We start from the raw sequence: 17389 nt of genomic DNA on the forward strand, positions 1-17389 counted from the left end.
TCCTTACAGATGCTGTCAGACCTGCTGAGATTTTCCAACATTTTGTCCTTTGGTTTATATGGACTTTAGTACGATGTTTGACAAGGTCCCACATGACAGACTGGTACAAAAACTAAAATCACATGGGATTTGAGTGGGCTAGCTAGATGGATACAGAACTGGCTTGGTTATAGAAGACAGTAGTGATGGAAGGGTTTTTCAGAATGGAGATCTGTAGCTAGTCAGCAGTGCTGGGACCTCTGTTGTTTGTAGTATATATAAATGATATGGAGGAAAATGTAGGGAATCTGATTAGTAAATTTGCAGATGCCACAAAGATTGGTGGAGTTGTTGATAGTACCGGGGATTGTCAGAGGATACAACAGGATTGGAGACTTGGGCACGAAATGACAAATGGAGTTTAATCTGGGCAAATGTAAAATGCTGCATTTTAGAGGGTCAAATTTAGTGTGGACTATACTATAAATGGCAGAACCCTTAGGAACATTAACATAGAGGGATCTGGGCGTGCAGGTCCTCAGTTCCCTAAAGTGGCAACACGGTGGCCAAGGTGATTAAGAAGGCATGTGGCATGCATGCCTTCATCAGCTGAGACATTGAGTGCAAAAGTTGGCAAATCATGTTCCAGCTATATAAAACCTTGGTTAGGTTGCATTTGGAGTATTGTGTGCAGTTCTGGTCACCACACTACCAGACCGGCATGGAAGCTTTGGAGGGAGTGCAAATACGGTTCACCAGGATGTTGCCTGGTCTCGAGGGTGTTGGCTATGAGGAGAGGTTGATTAAATTAGGATTGTTTTCACTGGAAAGATGGAGATTGAGGGGAGATCTAATAGAGGTCTACAAAATAATGAGAGGCAGGGACATAGTGGATGGTCAGAGGTTTGTTCCTAGGGTGGAAGTGTCAATTACAAGAGGGCACAGGTTCAACGTAAGAGGGGGAAAGTTTAAGGGAAATGGGCGGGGGATATTTTTACCGCAGATAGCAGTGGGTGCCTGGAACAAGCTGCCAGAGGAGGTGGTGGATGTGGGCACATTAGCAACATTTAATTGGATGGGTACATGGATAGGGAGAGAATCGAGGGATACAGACCAAGTAAGAGTAGAAGGCTTTTTTTTAAGTTTGGTTTGGGCATCATGATCGGCACAGGCTTGAGGGCCAAAGGGCCTGTTCCTGAACTGTACTGTTCTTTGTTCTACTGGTTCTACAGTATTTGGCTTTGTTCCTCCTTCCCACTGTGAGCTATTCTGAAACAGATAATCTTTGGCATTACATCAAAGGGGAACATGTCCCAGTGATATAGTTGGGAGTGTTCAGGGGCAGAGAGCGAGAGAGAATTAGAGGACCTTTAGACTGAGTCTGTGTTATAGTTAGTGAGAGGGAGTTTGATGTTCTCAATGGATGGCTAATATGGAAACATTTCTTTTCCCCAAGACTCATAACTCTCATCTTTAAGCAAAAACAAAACCCCACTCAGACAATCGAGGCTGGAATCCAACCCAGGTCCCTGGCATTCTGAGGGAGCAGTGCTACTCACTGTTCCACCCTCTCACCCATCCTTTGTGTCCAATTTCTTTATCACAGATTATTAAAACGTGAAACAAAGCTTCTGTTTTGCTCCTTTTTATTGTGATGTACTGAACGTTGACAGATGAGATGCTGAATTATTTTAACCTTGTATCATTTATATTAATAAGAAACTGGACTTAACCAGATGACTGCAAAATCCTGCATATATATCTATATATTGCATCATACAATCTTACAAACAAGTTCACATTAAGTACCATAGTAAATAGAATTTAAAACACGAATCCTTAAAACACCAAATTAAAGTTTCTCATTTGTACAGAAGTGGGAATGCGTGTTTTGTTTACGCTGAATATTCATATTCTTCCGCGCTGCGTCGACCGAAATCCATCCATCCCACGTAATCCCGATCGCTTATCCTGTGGTTGGGATCCAGGTTCCGCAATTTGGGTACCACGAGGGTGTCTCTACCCAAGGAACCTGGGGAAAACAAACAATGAAACTAGATCTGCTGTATGCTATACTTAATCCAAATTCCAGGAGCAGGCCATTTAACCCTTCGAAACCCTCTCTCATTCAACAGGATTATTGGCCAATCTTCCAACTCAAGACCACCTTCCTGCATTATTCCCTGTAGTCCCTTGGCTATCTATCTACCTCTTCTTGTTGTATGAGAAATGGTTGAGGACTCTGGGTCTGTACTCGTCGGAGTTCAGAAGAATGAGGAGAGATCTTACTGAAACTTACAGGATAGTGTGAGGTCTGGATAGAGTGGACGTGGAGAGGTTTCCACTAGTAGGAAAAACTAGAACCAGTGGTTGCAACCTCAGGCTAAAGGGATGATCATTTAAAATAGAAATGAGGAGGAATTTCTCCAAACAGAGAGTGGTGAATGTGTGGAACTCTTTGCCGCAGAAGGTTGTAGAGGTCATTGAGTATATTTAAGACAGAGATAGATACGTTCTTGATTAATAAGGGGCTCAGGGGTTATGGGGAAAAGGCAGGAGTATGGAGATGAGAAAAATATCAGCCATAATTGAATAGCGGAGCAGATTCGGTGGGCCGAGTGGTCTAATTCTGTTCCTATGTCTTATGGTGAATGAGCATCCAGTACTCTGGAGTAGAGAATTCCAACTGTTCACAAACCTTTGAGGCTAAGACATTTCTCGATTCTATAATTTAGAGGCAATCAAAAGAGGTGGGGAAATGTGATGGGTTAACAGTTTAGCAGACTTTCACCACTTGCACTCAGATTCAAACCCTGCTCATTGCAAGTCTATTAACCAGCAGGAATGGCTGAAATGATTTAAGGAGCTCAGCCGTGTTCCTAGTTAGTCTTGAATTTACCGCATTACAATTTGACTGTATCAACAGCCTTGATTGGAAACTGTTAGAGGAACAAGATGGGAAATAAAAGGCAATGTTGTACAAGAATAGCCTGATGTATTGTTTTAATCTAACTCTGTGGTACCTTACTTCACAGTGTCGCAGATTAGACAAGATTTTAATTGAATTAATTGTTTTAATCTAACTCTGCGGTAGCTTGCTTCAGATTGCTGAAGGTTAGACAAGGTTTTAACTCAATTAAAACCCATTCACTTAGACAGTTGATATCAGGCAAGTGTCAATGATAAATTATTTGTTGCTACAACACAGGCATGTTTAATCTTGAGCCTGTTCGTCAGGTATGAAATATGGGTGGCATAGTGGTTAGTACTGCTGCCTCACAATGCCAGGGACCCAGATTCGATTCTGACCCTGGGTGACTGTTTGTGTGGAGTTTGCATGTTCTCCCTGTGTCTGTGTGGGTTTCCTTTGAGTGCTCTGGATTCCTCCCACAGTCCAAAGATGTGCGGGTTAGGTGGTTTAGCCATGCAAAATTGCCTTTTTGTGGCCAGAGATGTGCAGGTTAGATTGATTGGCCATGCAAAATTGCCCCTTAATCCCCCGATACTATCAGGGTAAATATGTGAGGTTACGGGAATAGGGCCTGGATTGGATTGTTGTTAGTGCAGGCTTGATTGGCCATTTGGGCCCCCTCTGCAATGTAGTTATGAAATATCCTTTCTTACAAATAATCTGATGCATAAATACACACTGTGTAATACAGCAAATGAGAATGCCAAGACCCTGTGTCAGCGTGATAAGGTCCAGGCTGCTCCTGTCCAGTGATTTCTCAATCTGAACCGCTGTAATCAAAGGGGAAACGATGATTCCCTAACATGAGAAACTGTAATTGAGATGAGAGAATCCATTACAAAACAACTCCCAGCCACCAGGGACTGTTTCTATTTGAGAACCTTAGGTGAAAGACCAAAGGCCAAGATTCACGACTCCAAGCTTGAAAAAGAGAAGGTAAATTGAGAAGCAAGTGGTTAGGTGAAGCAGATCACTCTTCAATAGTGTGGTTAAAGAAGGGTGGGTGGGGAATAAGTGGAGAATTTTGCAGGAGAGAGAACGTGCTGGAAGAGCTGGTCAAATATTTCATGAAGTATGCCATATTTTGAGAGAATCAACGTGCTAACACATAATGACTTGTACCATATTGACTAACAGTTTTAGCAGTGCCTGCCAGGGGACAGGCGGGCACGGGGGCAAGCTGAGGGGTTGGCCAACTTCAAGATTCTATGTGGGGTGGATTTGGTCTATTGGCCAACAGCTGTGGAGATTAGATTCACACCTTATTTTAATCTTGCCTTCAGAAATATTAGACGTGCTTTTGGACCTTAGAAACATAAATTTTCCTCAGGACTTACACTGGCAGAGAGAGTGGCCATTTTACAATGTACATAGGTGATCACAGACGTGGGGGAAAAATGGCCCTGCAGTATTTATTTTTAATCAGAAGACTATAAATTAGCATTGTTTCAATAATTAATCTGTCGTCTTCATCTTAGGTTTGGCTTCACTCCTGTATTCAATATTTATCCTGCGCCTGTAAAACAGAAGTTTATGCCTGAGACTTATCTACTTATTTTAACTTGAGATGCTATCGATTTATAGATTATGTAATATTTTTTCTATCTGGTACAATTTTTCTGGTCTAATTTAATTTTAAATTGCCCATATTTCAAAGCCATGTAGAATCAGCCTTCTCCTAAACAGGCTGTCAGATGTTTAACTTATGAGTGATTTCTTAAAAACAAAATTAACATTTTTGTTAGAATGTAAAAAGTGTTCACCTTCTCCAGAATGGTATTTTTGTCTATTTTTAATTAAAAGCTTCAAAAGCTAGAATTGTGGAAGCATTTGTGCCCAGTACTTCCGAGGAAAAGATATCCAATTACCTCATGACTTTGCATGCTGTCAGAAATATCAAGCAGATTAGCCATGTGTTTACGATCCCAGAAAATTGCATTCACAATTTACTGACATATAAAACAAAAATTACTTAGTCCCAACCAGATGGCGCAATTGTAATTCAGTCACGTATTTAGCATCAATAGAAACAAGCCACTCTTTCATCGTTCAAACGGGAAAGCCTTTTGATTGCAAAGATACTTTGAAAATGGCAGTAGAATTCCATATCAAACATGTTGGTTGTTTTACTTTAATGGAAGTAAATGACTTCACAACACAGTATGTCATAGCAATTCTGTTGCAGGGAAGAGAAATTAAAGTTTATTTATTAGTTTCACAAATGGGCTTACATTAACACTGCAATGAAGTTACTGTGAAAATGCCCTAGTTGAACCTCCCCTAGTTGAGGTGGAGAGACTCTTCCCGCTCAGAAAGGATAGTAGGACTAGGGGGCACAGCCTCAAGATAAAGGGGGGGGCGGTTTAGAACGGAGTTGAGGAGGAACTTCTTCACTCAAAGGGTGGTGAATCTCTGGAATTCTCTGCCCGTTGAAGTGGTGGAGGCTGCCTCGCTAAATATTTTTAAGACGCGGGTTGATGGGTTTTTGATGAGAGAGGGGATTAAGGGTTATGGGGAGAGGGCGGGAATGTGGAACTGAGCCACGACAGATCAGCCATGATCTTATTGAATGGCAGTGCAGGCTCGAAGGGCTAGATGGCCTACTCCTGCTCCTATTTCTTATGTTCTTATGCCACACTTCAGCACCTGTCTGGGTACACTGAAGGAGAATTTTAGTACGGCCAATACACTTAACCAGCACATCTTTCAGATTATGGGAAGAAACTGGAGCACCCGGAGGAAACCCATGCAGACACAGGGAGAATGTGCAGATTCCACACGTCCGAACCTAGGGCAGTTCAGTGGCGAAATGGTTAGCATTGCTGTCTCACAGTGCCAGGGATCGAGATTTGATTCTGGTGACTGTGTGGAGTTTGCATGTTCTCCCCATGTCAGCGTGGGTTTCCTCCGGGTGCTCCAGTTTCCTCCCACTGTCCAAAGATGTGTGGGTTAGGTTGATTGGCTAGGCTAAATTTCCCCTTAGTGTCAGGGGGATTAGCAGGGTAAATAGGTGGGGTTGTGGGGATAGGGCCTGGGTGGGATTGTGGTCGGTGCAGACTCGATGGGTTGAATCCGATAGGAATCCTATGATTCTAAGGTGGGATTCGAACCTGGGTCCCTGGTGCTGTGAGGCAGCAGTGCTAACCACTGTGCTGCCCAAAGCTTTGGCACTTGTTTAGAAAGGAGGATGGGAGGATCTAGAAACAGAAATCTGTCTCCCATGACAATATCTCTCTGTATGTAGACTTCGAGAGGTACAGCAGAAAGACCTACAGCATCTCTCACACTGGGATTCCATCCATCATACATTGAGGAAATGTTTGATGGATAAACATCACCTGCTCCTTCCTTTGTACTGCGTCCTCTGCCACAGCTGGAGTGCCGTGTGCTTTTCTGGTCGTCACACTATAGGAAGGATGTGATTACATTTGAGAGGGTGCAGAGGAGATTCACCAGGACATTGCCTGGGCTGGAGTGTTTGAGTTATGAAGAGGGGCTGGTTAGGCTGAGGTTGTTTTCCTTCGAGCAGAGAAAGCTGTGACTTGATTGCAGTGTACAAAATTATGAGGGATGTAGGGTAAATAGGAAGACATTTTCCCCTTAGTAAAGGGGTCAGTAATCAGGGGACATAGCTTTAAGATAAGGAGCAGGGGATTTGAGGAAAATGTTATTCACCCAGAGGGTGGTGGGAGTCTGGAACTCACTGCCAGAAAGAACCCTGACAACATTTTAAGAAAGCATTTAGAGGAGCACTTGAAATACCATAGCATACAAGGCTGTAGACCTAGTGCTGAAAAATGGGATTAGAATAGATAGGTGCTTAATGAATTCCAGATACAATGGGCTTCTGCTATGCTGCAAGACTCTGCGACCCTGGTCTGGACTATTTGGGTCATTAGATTTTCTGGCTGAAAAATGGGTTTTAAGGCTGGAAACCGACACAAAGCAGGCTTTATGAAGGGGATGCATGCTTGAAGACAACAGCTAAGGCAAGTTGGAACTCATCCACATAAGCTGATGAACTACGGACACCAATCAGGCTTCTTGGTGCGGTTCATTAGTTGATGCATCAGCAATGTCAACTGGTCCAATTGGCAAGCTGCTGTTTAAAATACCTGGTGGAAGGAATAGAGGGAAGTTGAGGGGCAAGCATTTTATCGAGACAGTGGGAGGGGTCTGGACTTCACTGCCTGAAAAAGGATTGGAGAAGCAGAAGTCCTCATGACATTTAAAAAGTCTACTTGGAAATGCTGGATTTTTTTCATTTATTCATGGGACATGGGAGTCACTGGCTGGGCAAGCATTTATTGGCCTTCCCTAATCACCCTTGAGGGGACAGCTAAGAGTCAGCCACATTACTGTGAATCTGTAGTCACACATAGGCCAGACCAGGTAAGGACATCAGATTTCCTTCCCTAAAGAACAATAGTGAACCAAATGGGTTTTTACAACAATTGACAATGGGTTCGTGCAGTAGTGGGATTTGAACTTGGGTCTCCAGAGCATTACTCTGGGTCACTAGTCCACTGCCAATCCCTCTCCATAATTCTATTAATATATCAATGATTTTCTATAACTTGTTACAAAGCATTTGGCTAGCTGTTCCTCAGCTGAGACAGCCATGGAGGACTGAACAGAATCCTTGTGTGAATTTCTATGATTTTATGCAAAGCTTAGCAGGTAAGTCTGGGGTGGGGATTGTTGGGGAGCTGAACGGAGGCAGTGACAAGCCTGAGCAGCCAAGAGGAACGCTCATTACTCCAACTGGCTTCCCATTAATTTATGTAATTAAAAGGAAGGTAACTTGCATTTTCATCGCTGGCATCCAACTGCCCTCTTTGGGACCACTGGTTATACCACAGTAAGACCCTGTAAAATTTGTGGCCATGCCCCACTTAGTTTATGGCAAATTTGGAAGGAGGGGGGTTTTAATATGTTCAAGGAACCTTACGCTTGGACAACCTTGGAGAGATTCTCTGGCTGTTCATGCCAGCAGGGTTCTCTGGTCCCACTGCAGTGAACAGAGATTTGGCTGAGCGTCAAATTCTCCATCCTTGCTGGGGGGATGAATGATCAGAAAATTCTGGCCCCTGTATGCTTGAATATTTTGGCTTCTAGGTTGGCATTCAGTGCATTTCCATGGGGAGAAGGGCACCCCTAAAATGTCATGAAGGCATTACATATAAATACATGTGCTCCTCCACTCCAAATGGACTTGTCCCATTGTGGAACTCTTGTTGGCTTATATAACCCCTACAGTGCAGAAGGAAGTTACTTGGCCCATTTAGCCTGCACCGTAACTGATCCCACCCTGGCCCTATCCCTGTAACCCTATACATTTACCCTGCTACTCCCCTTGACGCTAATGGACAATTTATCATGGCCAATCCACCTAACTCGCACATCTTTGGACTGTGGGAGGAAACCAGAGCACCCGGAGGAAACCCACACAGACACGGGGGGAACGTACAAACTCCATACAGCCAGTGACCCAAGCCAAGAATCGAACCCGGTTCCTGGCACTGTGAGGCAGCAGTGCTAACCATTGTGCCATCCTGGCTCCTGGTGCTGGACATTTTGTGGTCAAAGTTTTAAAGCCCAGTCTCCAAACTTTTTGGAATGGATTAGATTAATCCGAGGCTTCAAACAACGTGTTCCTGTTTGAGATGCCCTGCATATGATGGAGCTGGGTGTTGGAATGTCAGGAAAACTTGTCCAACTGTCGCTTTCCAGACAAGCATACAAAAAAAAAGGAAGTTTAGAGGGTAGGATTAGATCAGTTCTATGCTTCTGTAAACCTCAAAAGGAGAGAAACAAAAAAACAGACATCAACAGATTATGTGAATATTAACGTACAAGGGGACAAACGCAAACGTTGGAATTATACCCTAACCCTTGCCCACTGGCTAAACAAAGACTAAAACACTGTTGTTTAAAGTATTAATCGGATTATTTTTTATCATTGTAATGCATTCTTTGGCCAAAGGCAGATTCTGGAGAAAAAGAAAATTATTGCTGTTTTCTCCAGAGAATGCATTGAGGGAAGCACCGAACACTCCAACACCCTGACTAAATTGTTCATCCACCAACTGCTGTAGGCCCGAATTTTACCATCCCGCCTGCCACAGGAATTGGAGCAGGCGAGGGGTGGACAATGAAAAGGCCTATTGACCTCAGGAGGCACTTTACAGTTTTGCGATGAGCAAGGTCATAGAATTCCAGCCCCCACCCCCCCTCAATAATGTGCCAAACTAATATCTCCAACCAATGGGTGTCCCAACAGCTGGTTTGAATATGCGCATCTATCTTTCAGGATGCTTAAGTTTCAGAATATTTCAATAGCCATTCAGTATGTTAGAGAATGAGTCTGAGTGAGGTAAGAGGATAGGGTGAGTCGTGTGAGGTCAGGGGACAGGTTGTTACCCTAGAGTTAAACCAGGATTTTTCAGTTTAATATTTCTCTAACTATCCAGGAAAGCATGTTGAAATTGTCCAAACTCTCAAGACTCTAAGATTAGGAGACCTTTTCAGAGGGCTGTGAATGGTTGAGAATTGCCCAGCGGGAAGTCTAAATCTCTTGGAAAATTCCCATGTAGTCATTGCACCAGGATTCCCAAGAAATCTCTAGGGGTAACTTTTGAGGTATGTCCAGTCTCCAATGATTTGGGGACCGGATATTCTGAGCTGTTGAGTTCTATTGATGGGCTGTAAAAACTTATCTGGGATCTACATGGTTAAAATGTACAAAAACGCCATCATTTATATGTTAAATTGCTCGTACTCTGTAAGTGATTACAGAAAGGGTTGACGTCACAGCAAGTTGCCAGTTTGATTTTGCGGTTGGCGTAACTCACCTCTCCTGACCTGCTGGAGGTATTCTGTGAGCAAAGCTCCCAAGTTGGCTCTTTGCTCGCTGCTGTGGAAGGGTTTCACCTGGTCAGTGGACTGGGCTTCCCGGACTTGCCTCTTGTGCATGCCAACGCTTTGCTTCAGCTCGCTTCCGAGTGGACCACCATCATCAGACCCATTGATGAGCCCGCCAATGCAGCCCGAGGAGAGAACCACGAGAAACACGCACACACAGATTCCACTGTTCATAGCTGGAACGAAAGGAAATGTGGACAAGCTGCAGTGAAACCTCGATTAGGCACACATCAGTTTTAAGCAGTCAAACTGTTAACCCATTCGCAATGGGCTATCAAGGAGAAATTGGGGTTAAGGATAAACACAACAGATAATAACAGCTAACATTTACTGAATAATTGAATTAACTTATAGAATTGCTACAGTGCAGAAGGAGGCCATTCAGCCCATTGAATTTGCACCAACAACTATTCCAACCAAACGCTCACCCGTAACCCCATGTATTCACTCTACTAATTCCCCTAACACTAAGGAGCAATTTAGCATAGCCAATCCACCTAACCTGCACATCTTTGCTCACTATATACTATTTGCTACAAATATTTTTGTCATCAGAAACTATCTCCTTTACAACAGCCTTTTATAAAGACTGCACCTGGAAGATCGAGATACCCCAACCCATGACCACTTCCATCTGGGAGGCCAAGGGCAGCAGATACATGGGAACACCACCACCTGCAAGTTCCCCTCCAAGCCACTCTGTCCTGACTTGAAACTATATCGCCGTTCCCTCACAGTCGCTGGGTAAAAATCCTTGAATTCCTTCTCTAAAGGCATTGTGAGTCAACCCACAGAACATAGACTGCAGCGATTCAAGGAGGCAACTCACCACTACCTTCGAGGGCAACAAGGGATGGGCAAGAAATGCTGGCCAGCCAGTGACACCCATGTCCCACAAATGAATAAAAAAATGCTTAAAACCTGAACTGTTATTTGAAGGTAGAGTTAAGATTTTATTATTCTAATTTATCAGCCGAGTTAGACAAACCTGTAAGTATCAGTTTGATTCAATCCTTGAATGTGACGTTACAGTATATGGCTGGCTGTTTTCTCTGTATTTTCTAAGCTCTTTGAAACACTAGGGATTGGAATATTTTCAACAAAGGGCATCAACAGCAACTAATGTCAAATGCCGATGTGTTAAATGCAGAATAAATTACACTGCTCCTCTCCCAGTGCCTCAAATACCAGATGTCGATATTTGGAAATTGTGGGAGGGTTCCATGCAATTTTCTGTTCCTTAAAAAACCTTGGAAAAGCATAATGAAATTTCTTAAGCTGTCTCCAATGAGCAAGGTCCCACAAGGGAAACTTGCTTAATAGAATGCAACATCTATTTAAACTGTTCAAACAACTGGCCAGGTTTTCAATTACTAAATTGCAGCACAGCAGTTAGCACCGCTGCCTCACAGCACCAGAAACGCGGGTTCAATTCCCAGCTTGGGTCACTGTCTGTCCGGAGTCTGCACATTCTCCCTGTACCTGCATGGGTTTCCTCTGGGTGCCCTGGTTTCTTCCCACACTCCAAAAATGTGCAGTTTGGATGGATTAGCCAAGCTAAATTGCCCCAAAGATATGTCAGGGGAATTAGCAGGATAAATGTATGGGGTTATGGGTATTGGACAGGTGGTGGGTCTGGGTTAGATGTTCTGTTGGTACAGATTCGATAGGCCAAATGGCCTCATTCTGCACTGTAGGGATTCTATGATTCTAAATGCCAAATCTAACTCTTGTACAGCAACACCGAGTTAGCACAAACCTATGCAGAAAATACAATGATCAAGGCGATGTGCAATCCATCTCCAAATTAGCTCTTGAAGGGCCATTGCTTTCTTGGTGTGAAAATGTACAGCAATGCTTCCTGGAATGGATCTCAATAGGGCATTAGCTTAACTCCATTTCTCACAGTGAATTGACCAACTTGTGTAACGTTCTGCATTGCAGCATGACCATCGAGATAAATGAGTTGGCTAAAAGTATATCACTATAGGGGACAAGCGAGCCATGATCCGAACACACAGTGAGAACACACAGATACGAATCCATGTTATCCTTCATTCCCTGCTTTTGTCTAACAATATAACCAAAAGGGCGGATATTTCACCAGTATATGCAGAGTGAAAGCACCACAAAGTGAAACACGTCCTAACATTGAAAACACAGGACAACACTGCAAGCAGAACATTTCTCTGAGCAGATGTGAATACTTCTGTTGGCTCAAAGGCAAAATGCTGCCAATGCTGAAAATCTGAAATAAAAACCAGAAAATGCTGGAAACTCTCAGCAAGATCAGACTACATCTATATGTCAAAAGGGTGACAGAGTTAATATTTCAGGTTAATGCCTTGTACCAGCGCTGCGGAGGGATAAATGGTGTAAGGTAAATGGTCTAGAGGTGGTATAAATGGCAGGGTCTAGAGGAGGTGTAAATAGCAGAGTTTAGGGGGCAGCACAGTGGTTAGCACTGCTGCCTCACAGCGCCAGGAACCTGGGTTCAATTCCGGCCTCGGATCACTGTCTGTGTGGAGTTTGCACATTCTCCCCATGTGTTTCCTCTGGGTACTCCGGTTTCTTCCCACATTCCAAAAACGTGCAGGTTAGATGGATTGGCCATGCAAAATTGCCCCTTGAGCATCAGAGTGAATACAGGGGGTTGCAGGGATTGCACCTTGGTGGGGTTGTTGTCAGTGCAGGCTTAATAGGCTGAATTACTTTCTTCTGCACTGTAGGGATTCTCTGATTAGTGGAGGTGTAAATGGCAACCGCAGAATTATTACCAACAACTGCTGTCCACAATAATGGGGTAAGTGGTTATCACTTGGAAGTGTTGAATTCAGCATTGAGCCTAGAAGACTGGGAAGTGTCTATCTGCGTGATGGGTGCTGTCCTTTGAGATTACATCAAGCTTTAATAGAACTGTTTCAGAGGATGAGGACTAAGACATGAGTTTGCATATTTAAAAATACATTTACTTGCAAAAGTGTAAATAAAACCATCCTGAGTGAATACTGATCTTCAGCATGGTACTAAAGTGTCCAAATATTTACTTCAAATAAACTATTCTGTGATATTAGAACAAGGGGACCGAGAGAAATTGTGCCACAAAATTTAGATAAATCCTTCACTTGCCATAAGAGCTACAGTATTACATTCCTGTTTTTTGTAGTTTATAATCACATAGCCTTCAATATGTCTGTGCAAAATTATGGCAAATGTCTATAAATTGCAAATTATAAATATTGATGGCTGGTTGGGGGGTGGGGGAGGAGCTGAAAATTAAAATTACAGGCGATCACAACCAAGGGGACACGCTCTGTATTGATTTGTTCCACAAAATGATCACCCAATCTGAATTTGGTTTGCCTCTAGTAAAAGGGGGTGCACCCTGAACCATGAATACAGTACACTAACATTGAAAGGAGTGGAAGTAAATTGCTGTTTCATCTGTAGGACTGTTTGTCACCCTGGGAAGGGAGAAGGTGAAAGTGTATTTTTAACTTTAATTTCTTCTGTCGTTTCATTTGTCCACTTCTAAATCTTGTTTTCCACCTTGTTTCCCCCACCCTCACCCACTAAGGCCATCTGCCACATTCCTCGGGTTATCCTTTGATGCTGTGCACCTTTGTTTTGCCATTTACACATTCCGATTTCTTAATGGACGCTATTAGCATGATTCTCAGCCTTTATCACCGCAATTTAAATTCCCCTTGTCTTTTTGTCAATTACATCTTGGTTAACTACACAGACAGCACCCCCTCCCACCCTCACCCTTACAGTATAAATCTCATCCTATTTTCTTTGCCATGAGCTCTGACGAAGGGTCATCCAGACTTGAAATGTTGGCTCTATTTATTCTTTCTCTTTTCACAGATGCTGTCAACAGATTTTCCAGAATTTTCTGTTTTTGTTTCAGATTCCAGCATCCACAGTGTACTGTTTTTATGTTATATGAAAGTATAGATGTTTCATCTCCTTCACCTGCAGTGGGAAGATGCCTGGAGAGTTTTACCATAGAGAGGATCTGTCTGGCGTGCAGTCTTATTGCCTAGCTGGGCTGAGGTTCTATTTTCCCTGTCTGTAAGATCCAAGTTATGGTGGTGCTGCTGCTGCTTTATTAGTTCCTGCTCTTTCCGGAGAGCGTCTTTTTGGAAGATACAGCGATTGATGGGGTTTATAGTAAATCACTTGATAATTATAATAGACCAGCAGAAAATGGTCTATCCCAAAGAAATCCCTTTCAGCATTAAAAACGGGATTTGTTGCAATGATTAAATTCAGTTGAACAGATTGCGTTTTGCTGAAATTAAGTTAACCGAGAAACAGTTTTTATTCCTTTCTTAAAATTACAAAGCCAACGTGCCAAATGGACCCTTAATCCATTCCTTGCTTGCTCCAAATAAAAACAATTCAAACTGAATGTAACTCAAGGTCCCCACAAAGAGAGATAAACAAGATCCAAGCTGACAAAATCAGGCATTACACCTGATCATGGACTCAATCTTAGCCAAGAGGCTGAGAACAGACGGATTTTACTTGCTTTATTGGAAAGTGTTCATTTTGTTGCTTATATTGATAAATAGATGCAGATTATTGGATAGGGAAGTGGAATGGGGGTGGAGGGGTGGAAAGAATCTCACACAATTCTGATCTTTCCTGTGTATGTGGATTTACATCCAACATTTTAGCAACTCCATCACACCAGTTGTGATGGGCTCAAGCCCAGGAATCTATATATCCTTAACCAGCAAAAACAATAATTACGAATTGTGAGGAATTATATTTCAACTTCTAACTTGTCTTTTGCGTGGTCAGTAAGTTTGATTACCCAATTAGCTGTCTAATCGAATTCCTGTATGGCCCATCCCTGGCTTCTTTCAACCCACCTGCTGAAATATTCTATATATCAATATAGAATTTATATACATACACATATATATCTATATATCTGTATACATACGTATATACACACACACACACGATAGGATATACACATACATATATAAAAAACCCGAGCTTCCTCGGCAGAATAGGGAGGATGTAAGAGTAGAATTTATGACAAAATAGATTGTGTTGTCTCCCTCATCTGCACAGATCATTTTGAAAATTGGACAGGTAATGAAGTTATCCAGCAATTACTTTTCTCAAAAAAAAATCACCAATAGCAGAACCCAGTGGATGTGGAGGTGAGTTTCACTAGACACTGGGTAAAACAGACTTGACTAAACCAACCCCCACCCCCTCCCCCCCAGAAAAAGTCTAAAGATCATTTACCTGATAGTGAGCCCAGCCAAAGCCTTAGGAAAAGACAGCTTGGGGTTGAGCTGACTGCTTCTCAAATACAGGCAGAGACCTGTCCTAAGTGTCGAAGATCACTCCTCTGATGTGAACCCCAGGCACTGAGGGGGACAATCCTCACACTATTTGTTTTTTGTGTAGTCAGTTCGATTACAGTCGGCTGAGTAAGTCAGGTAATCATCGAATTCCACTGCTCACAACAGCACCCAGAACTCCTTCCACACCCCTGCTCACCCAGGCTGCAAGTCAGGTAGAACACTGCCTAGACATGGGTGACAACTTAGGTGGGTGAACATGGGTGAAAGGAGAACAGATAGAAAAGTCGGCAAAAGAGAGACTAAGAAAAGCCAGTGGAGGAGGGGGTGGGGGAGGTTAAAGATTCTTCGATAATAGCCAACTCAGTTCAAGTTATCCTTTTCAAATTGTTCACTCCTGAGATCCTTGGCCATGCTAAGTGTACCCGAACAGGCGCCGGATGTGGCAACTGGAGGATTTTCACAGTAACTGCATTGCAGTGTTAATGTAAGCCTACTTGTGACTAATAAATAAACTTTTAAAACAATCCGAAAGACGTGCTGGTTAGGGTGCATTGGCCATACCAAATTCTCCCTCAGTGTACCTGAACAGGCAGCGGATGTGACAGCTGGAGGATTTTCACAGAAATTCATTGCAGTGTTAATGTAAGATGATGACACTAACAAAATAAACTCAAAACCTTAGCTTTCCGATGGAACAAAATATAGAGCATATGTTACAGAGTGGTGACAAGCCCGGTGAAATTCTCAGCTTACTTAAGTTACTTAAAGGAAACAATTTCTCTCCCCCCTCCTTCCCGCTGATTGTTCCACCTCGCTGCGAACGAAAGCTCCAAAAACTCTGTCCGAACTCAGGGGAGAAGAATATCAGTTTCCAAACTTCACAAGCCAGCCCTTTCTAACTCCATCTCCTGAATAACTTCAACTCAAACCCGGTACAGAATTTCATGTTGAGAGAAATACAACTTCAATGCCAAAAAGTTAGGGGCAGAAATCATTTCAAGGGTTAGCGAGCTTGACAATTGTTTCTTGACGAAAATAAGTTAGCGATTTCCCACAGCGTTACAATTCTCTGTTAGCCAGAGGAAGCCCAATTTCTAAATTAATATTCACCCCACTAAAATGTTTTTAGAATATCAGAACTTTAAATAATTGAAGAATATAACAGATTATAATATTTATCATTAATATAATTAGAATGCTTGTTTTATAATAAATAAAGCTGATTTACTGACCACTAAACAAGAGGTTTGCAGATAGAGATCCCCTCACACACTCACAGGAGAAGCTAAAAGGAATCCTACCCGTACTGGGTCCAGCTGCTGCTCCTGGAACTGAACCTGCGTCTTTTTGGGAGACAGACTCGCTGCTGCATCGCAAGAGCGACTATTTATAATTCAGGGAGGGGAGGGAGTGATCTCTGTGGGACTGACGTGGTTTAATTTTTTTTAACGAAAGGCAGATTGACGAGCCGGTGACGCCAGAGGATAACTCCAATTTGGACAGAGTGGGAGGGAGTGATGGGGATGATGAGGGAGGGAGTGATGGGGATGATGAGGGAGGGAGGGAGGGAGTGACGGGGATGATGAGGGAGGGAGGGAGGGAGGGAGGGGATGGTGAGGGAGGGAGGGGGGAGGGGATGGTGAGGGAGGGAGGGGGGAGGGGATGGTGAGGGAGGGAGGGGGGAGGGGATGGTGAGGGAGGGAGGGGGGAGGGGATGGTGAGGGAGGGAGGGGGGAGGGGATGGTGAGGGAGGGAGGGGGGAGGGGATGGTGAGGGAGGGAGGGGATGGTGAGGGAGGGAGGGGGGAGGGGATGGTGAGGGAGGGAGGGGATGGTGAGGGAGGGAGGGGGGAGGGGATGGTGAGGGAGGGAGGGGGGAGGGGATGGTGAGGGAGGGAGGGGGGAGGGGATGGTGAGGGAGGGAGGGGGGAGGGGATGGTGAGGGAGGGAGGGGATGGTGAGGGAGGGAGGGGATGGTGAGGGAGGGAGGGGGGAGGGGATGGTGAGGGAGGGAGGGGGGAGGGGATGGTGAGGGAGGGGGGAGGGGATGGTGAGGGAGGCGATGATGAGGGAGGAGGTGAAAAGGGAGGAAGAGAGGGAGGGAGGGGGGTGAGGGAGAGGGAGGTTTGGAGAGGGAGGGAGAGGGTGCGAGGAGGGAGGGAATGAGGAAGGGGAGGGTGAGG

General features: G+C 43.9%; 1 protein-coding gene across 2 annotated transcripts; it reads right to left on the bottom strand.

Annotated features, from left to right (window-relative positions):
* Positions 1–1520: 1520 nt before the first annotated feature.
* Positions 1521–16589, bottom strand: ccka (cholecystokinin a). Of its 2 annotated transcripts, none has more exons than XM_080215222.1 (3): positions 16440–16505; positions 9805–10050; positions 1521–2011 (listed from the first exon to the last, which is right to left on the bottom strand). In XM_080215222.1, the coding sequence occupies exons 2-3, from the start codon at positions 10046–10048 to the stop codon at positions 1875–1877; spliced, it is 381 nt and encodes a 126-aa protein (XP_080071348.1). In that variant the 5' UTR covers positions 10049–10050; positions 16440–16505; the 3' UTR covers positions 1521–1874. The 2 variants fall into 2 exon arrangements, with proteins under 2 accessions (XP_080071348.1, XP_080071342.1); XM_080215216.1 differs by lacking the exon at positions 16440–16505 and adding an exon at positions 16509–16589 and having other exon boundaries at positions 1522–2011.
* Between the last annotated feature and the right edge of the window lie 800 nt (positions 16590–17389).

The sequence above is a fragment of the Carcharhinus amblyrhynchos genome, chromosome 2 (assembly GCF_965287045.1).
Source record: "Carcharhinus amblyrhynchos chromosome 2, sCarAmb.v2.hapA, whole genome shotgun sequence".
Taxonomy (NCBI): Eukaryota; Metazoa; Chordata; class Chondrichthyes; order Carcharhiniformes; family Carcharhinidae; genus Carcharhinus; species Carcharhinus amblyrhynchos.

Excerpts from the sequence above, each read along its gene's own strand:
- ccka (XM_080215222.1), bottom strand. The coding sequence starts at position 10,048 with ATGAACAGTGGAATCTGTGTGTGCGTGTTTCTCGTGGTTCTCTCCTCG. Across the intron at positions 2,012-9,804 it reads CCTCCAGCAGGTCAGGAGAG|GTTCCTTGGGTAGAGACACC; the intron begins GTGAGTTACGCC and ends TGTTTTCCCCAG.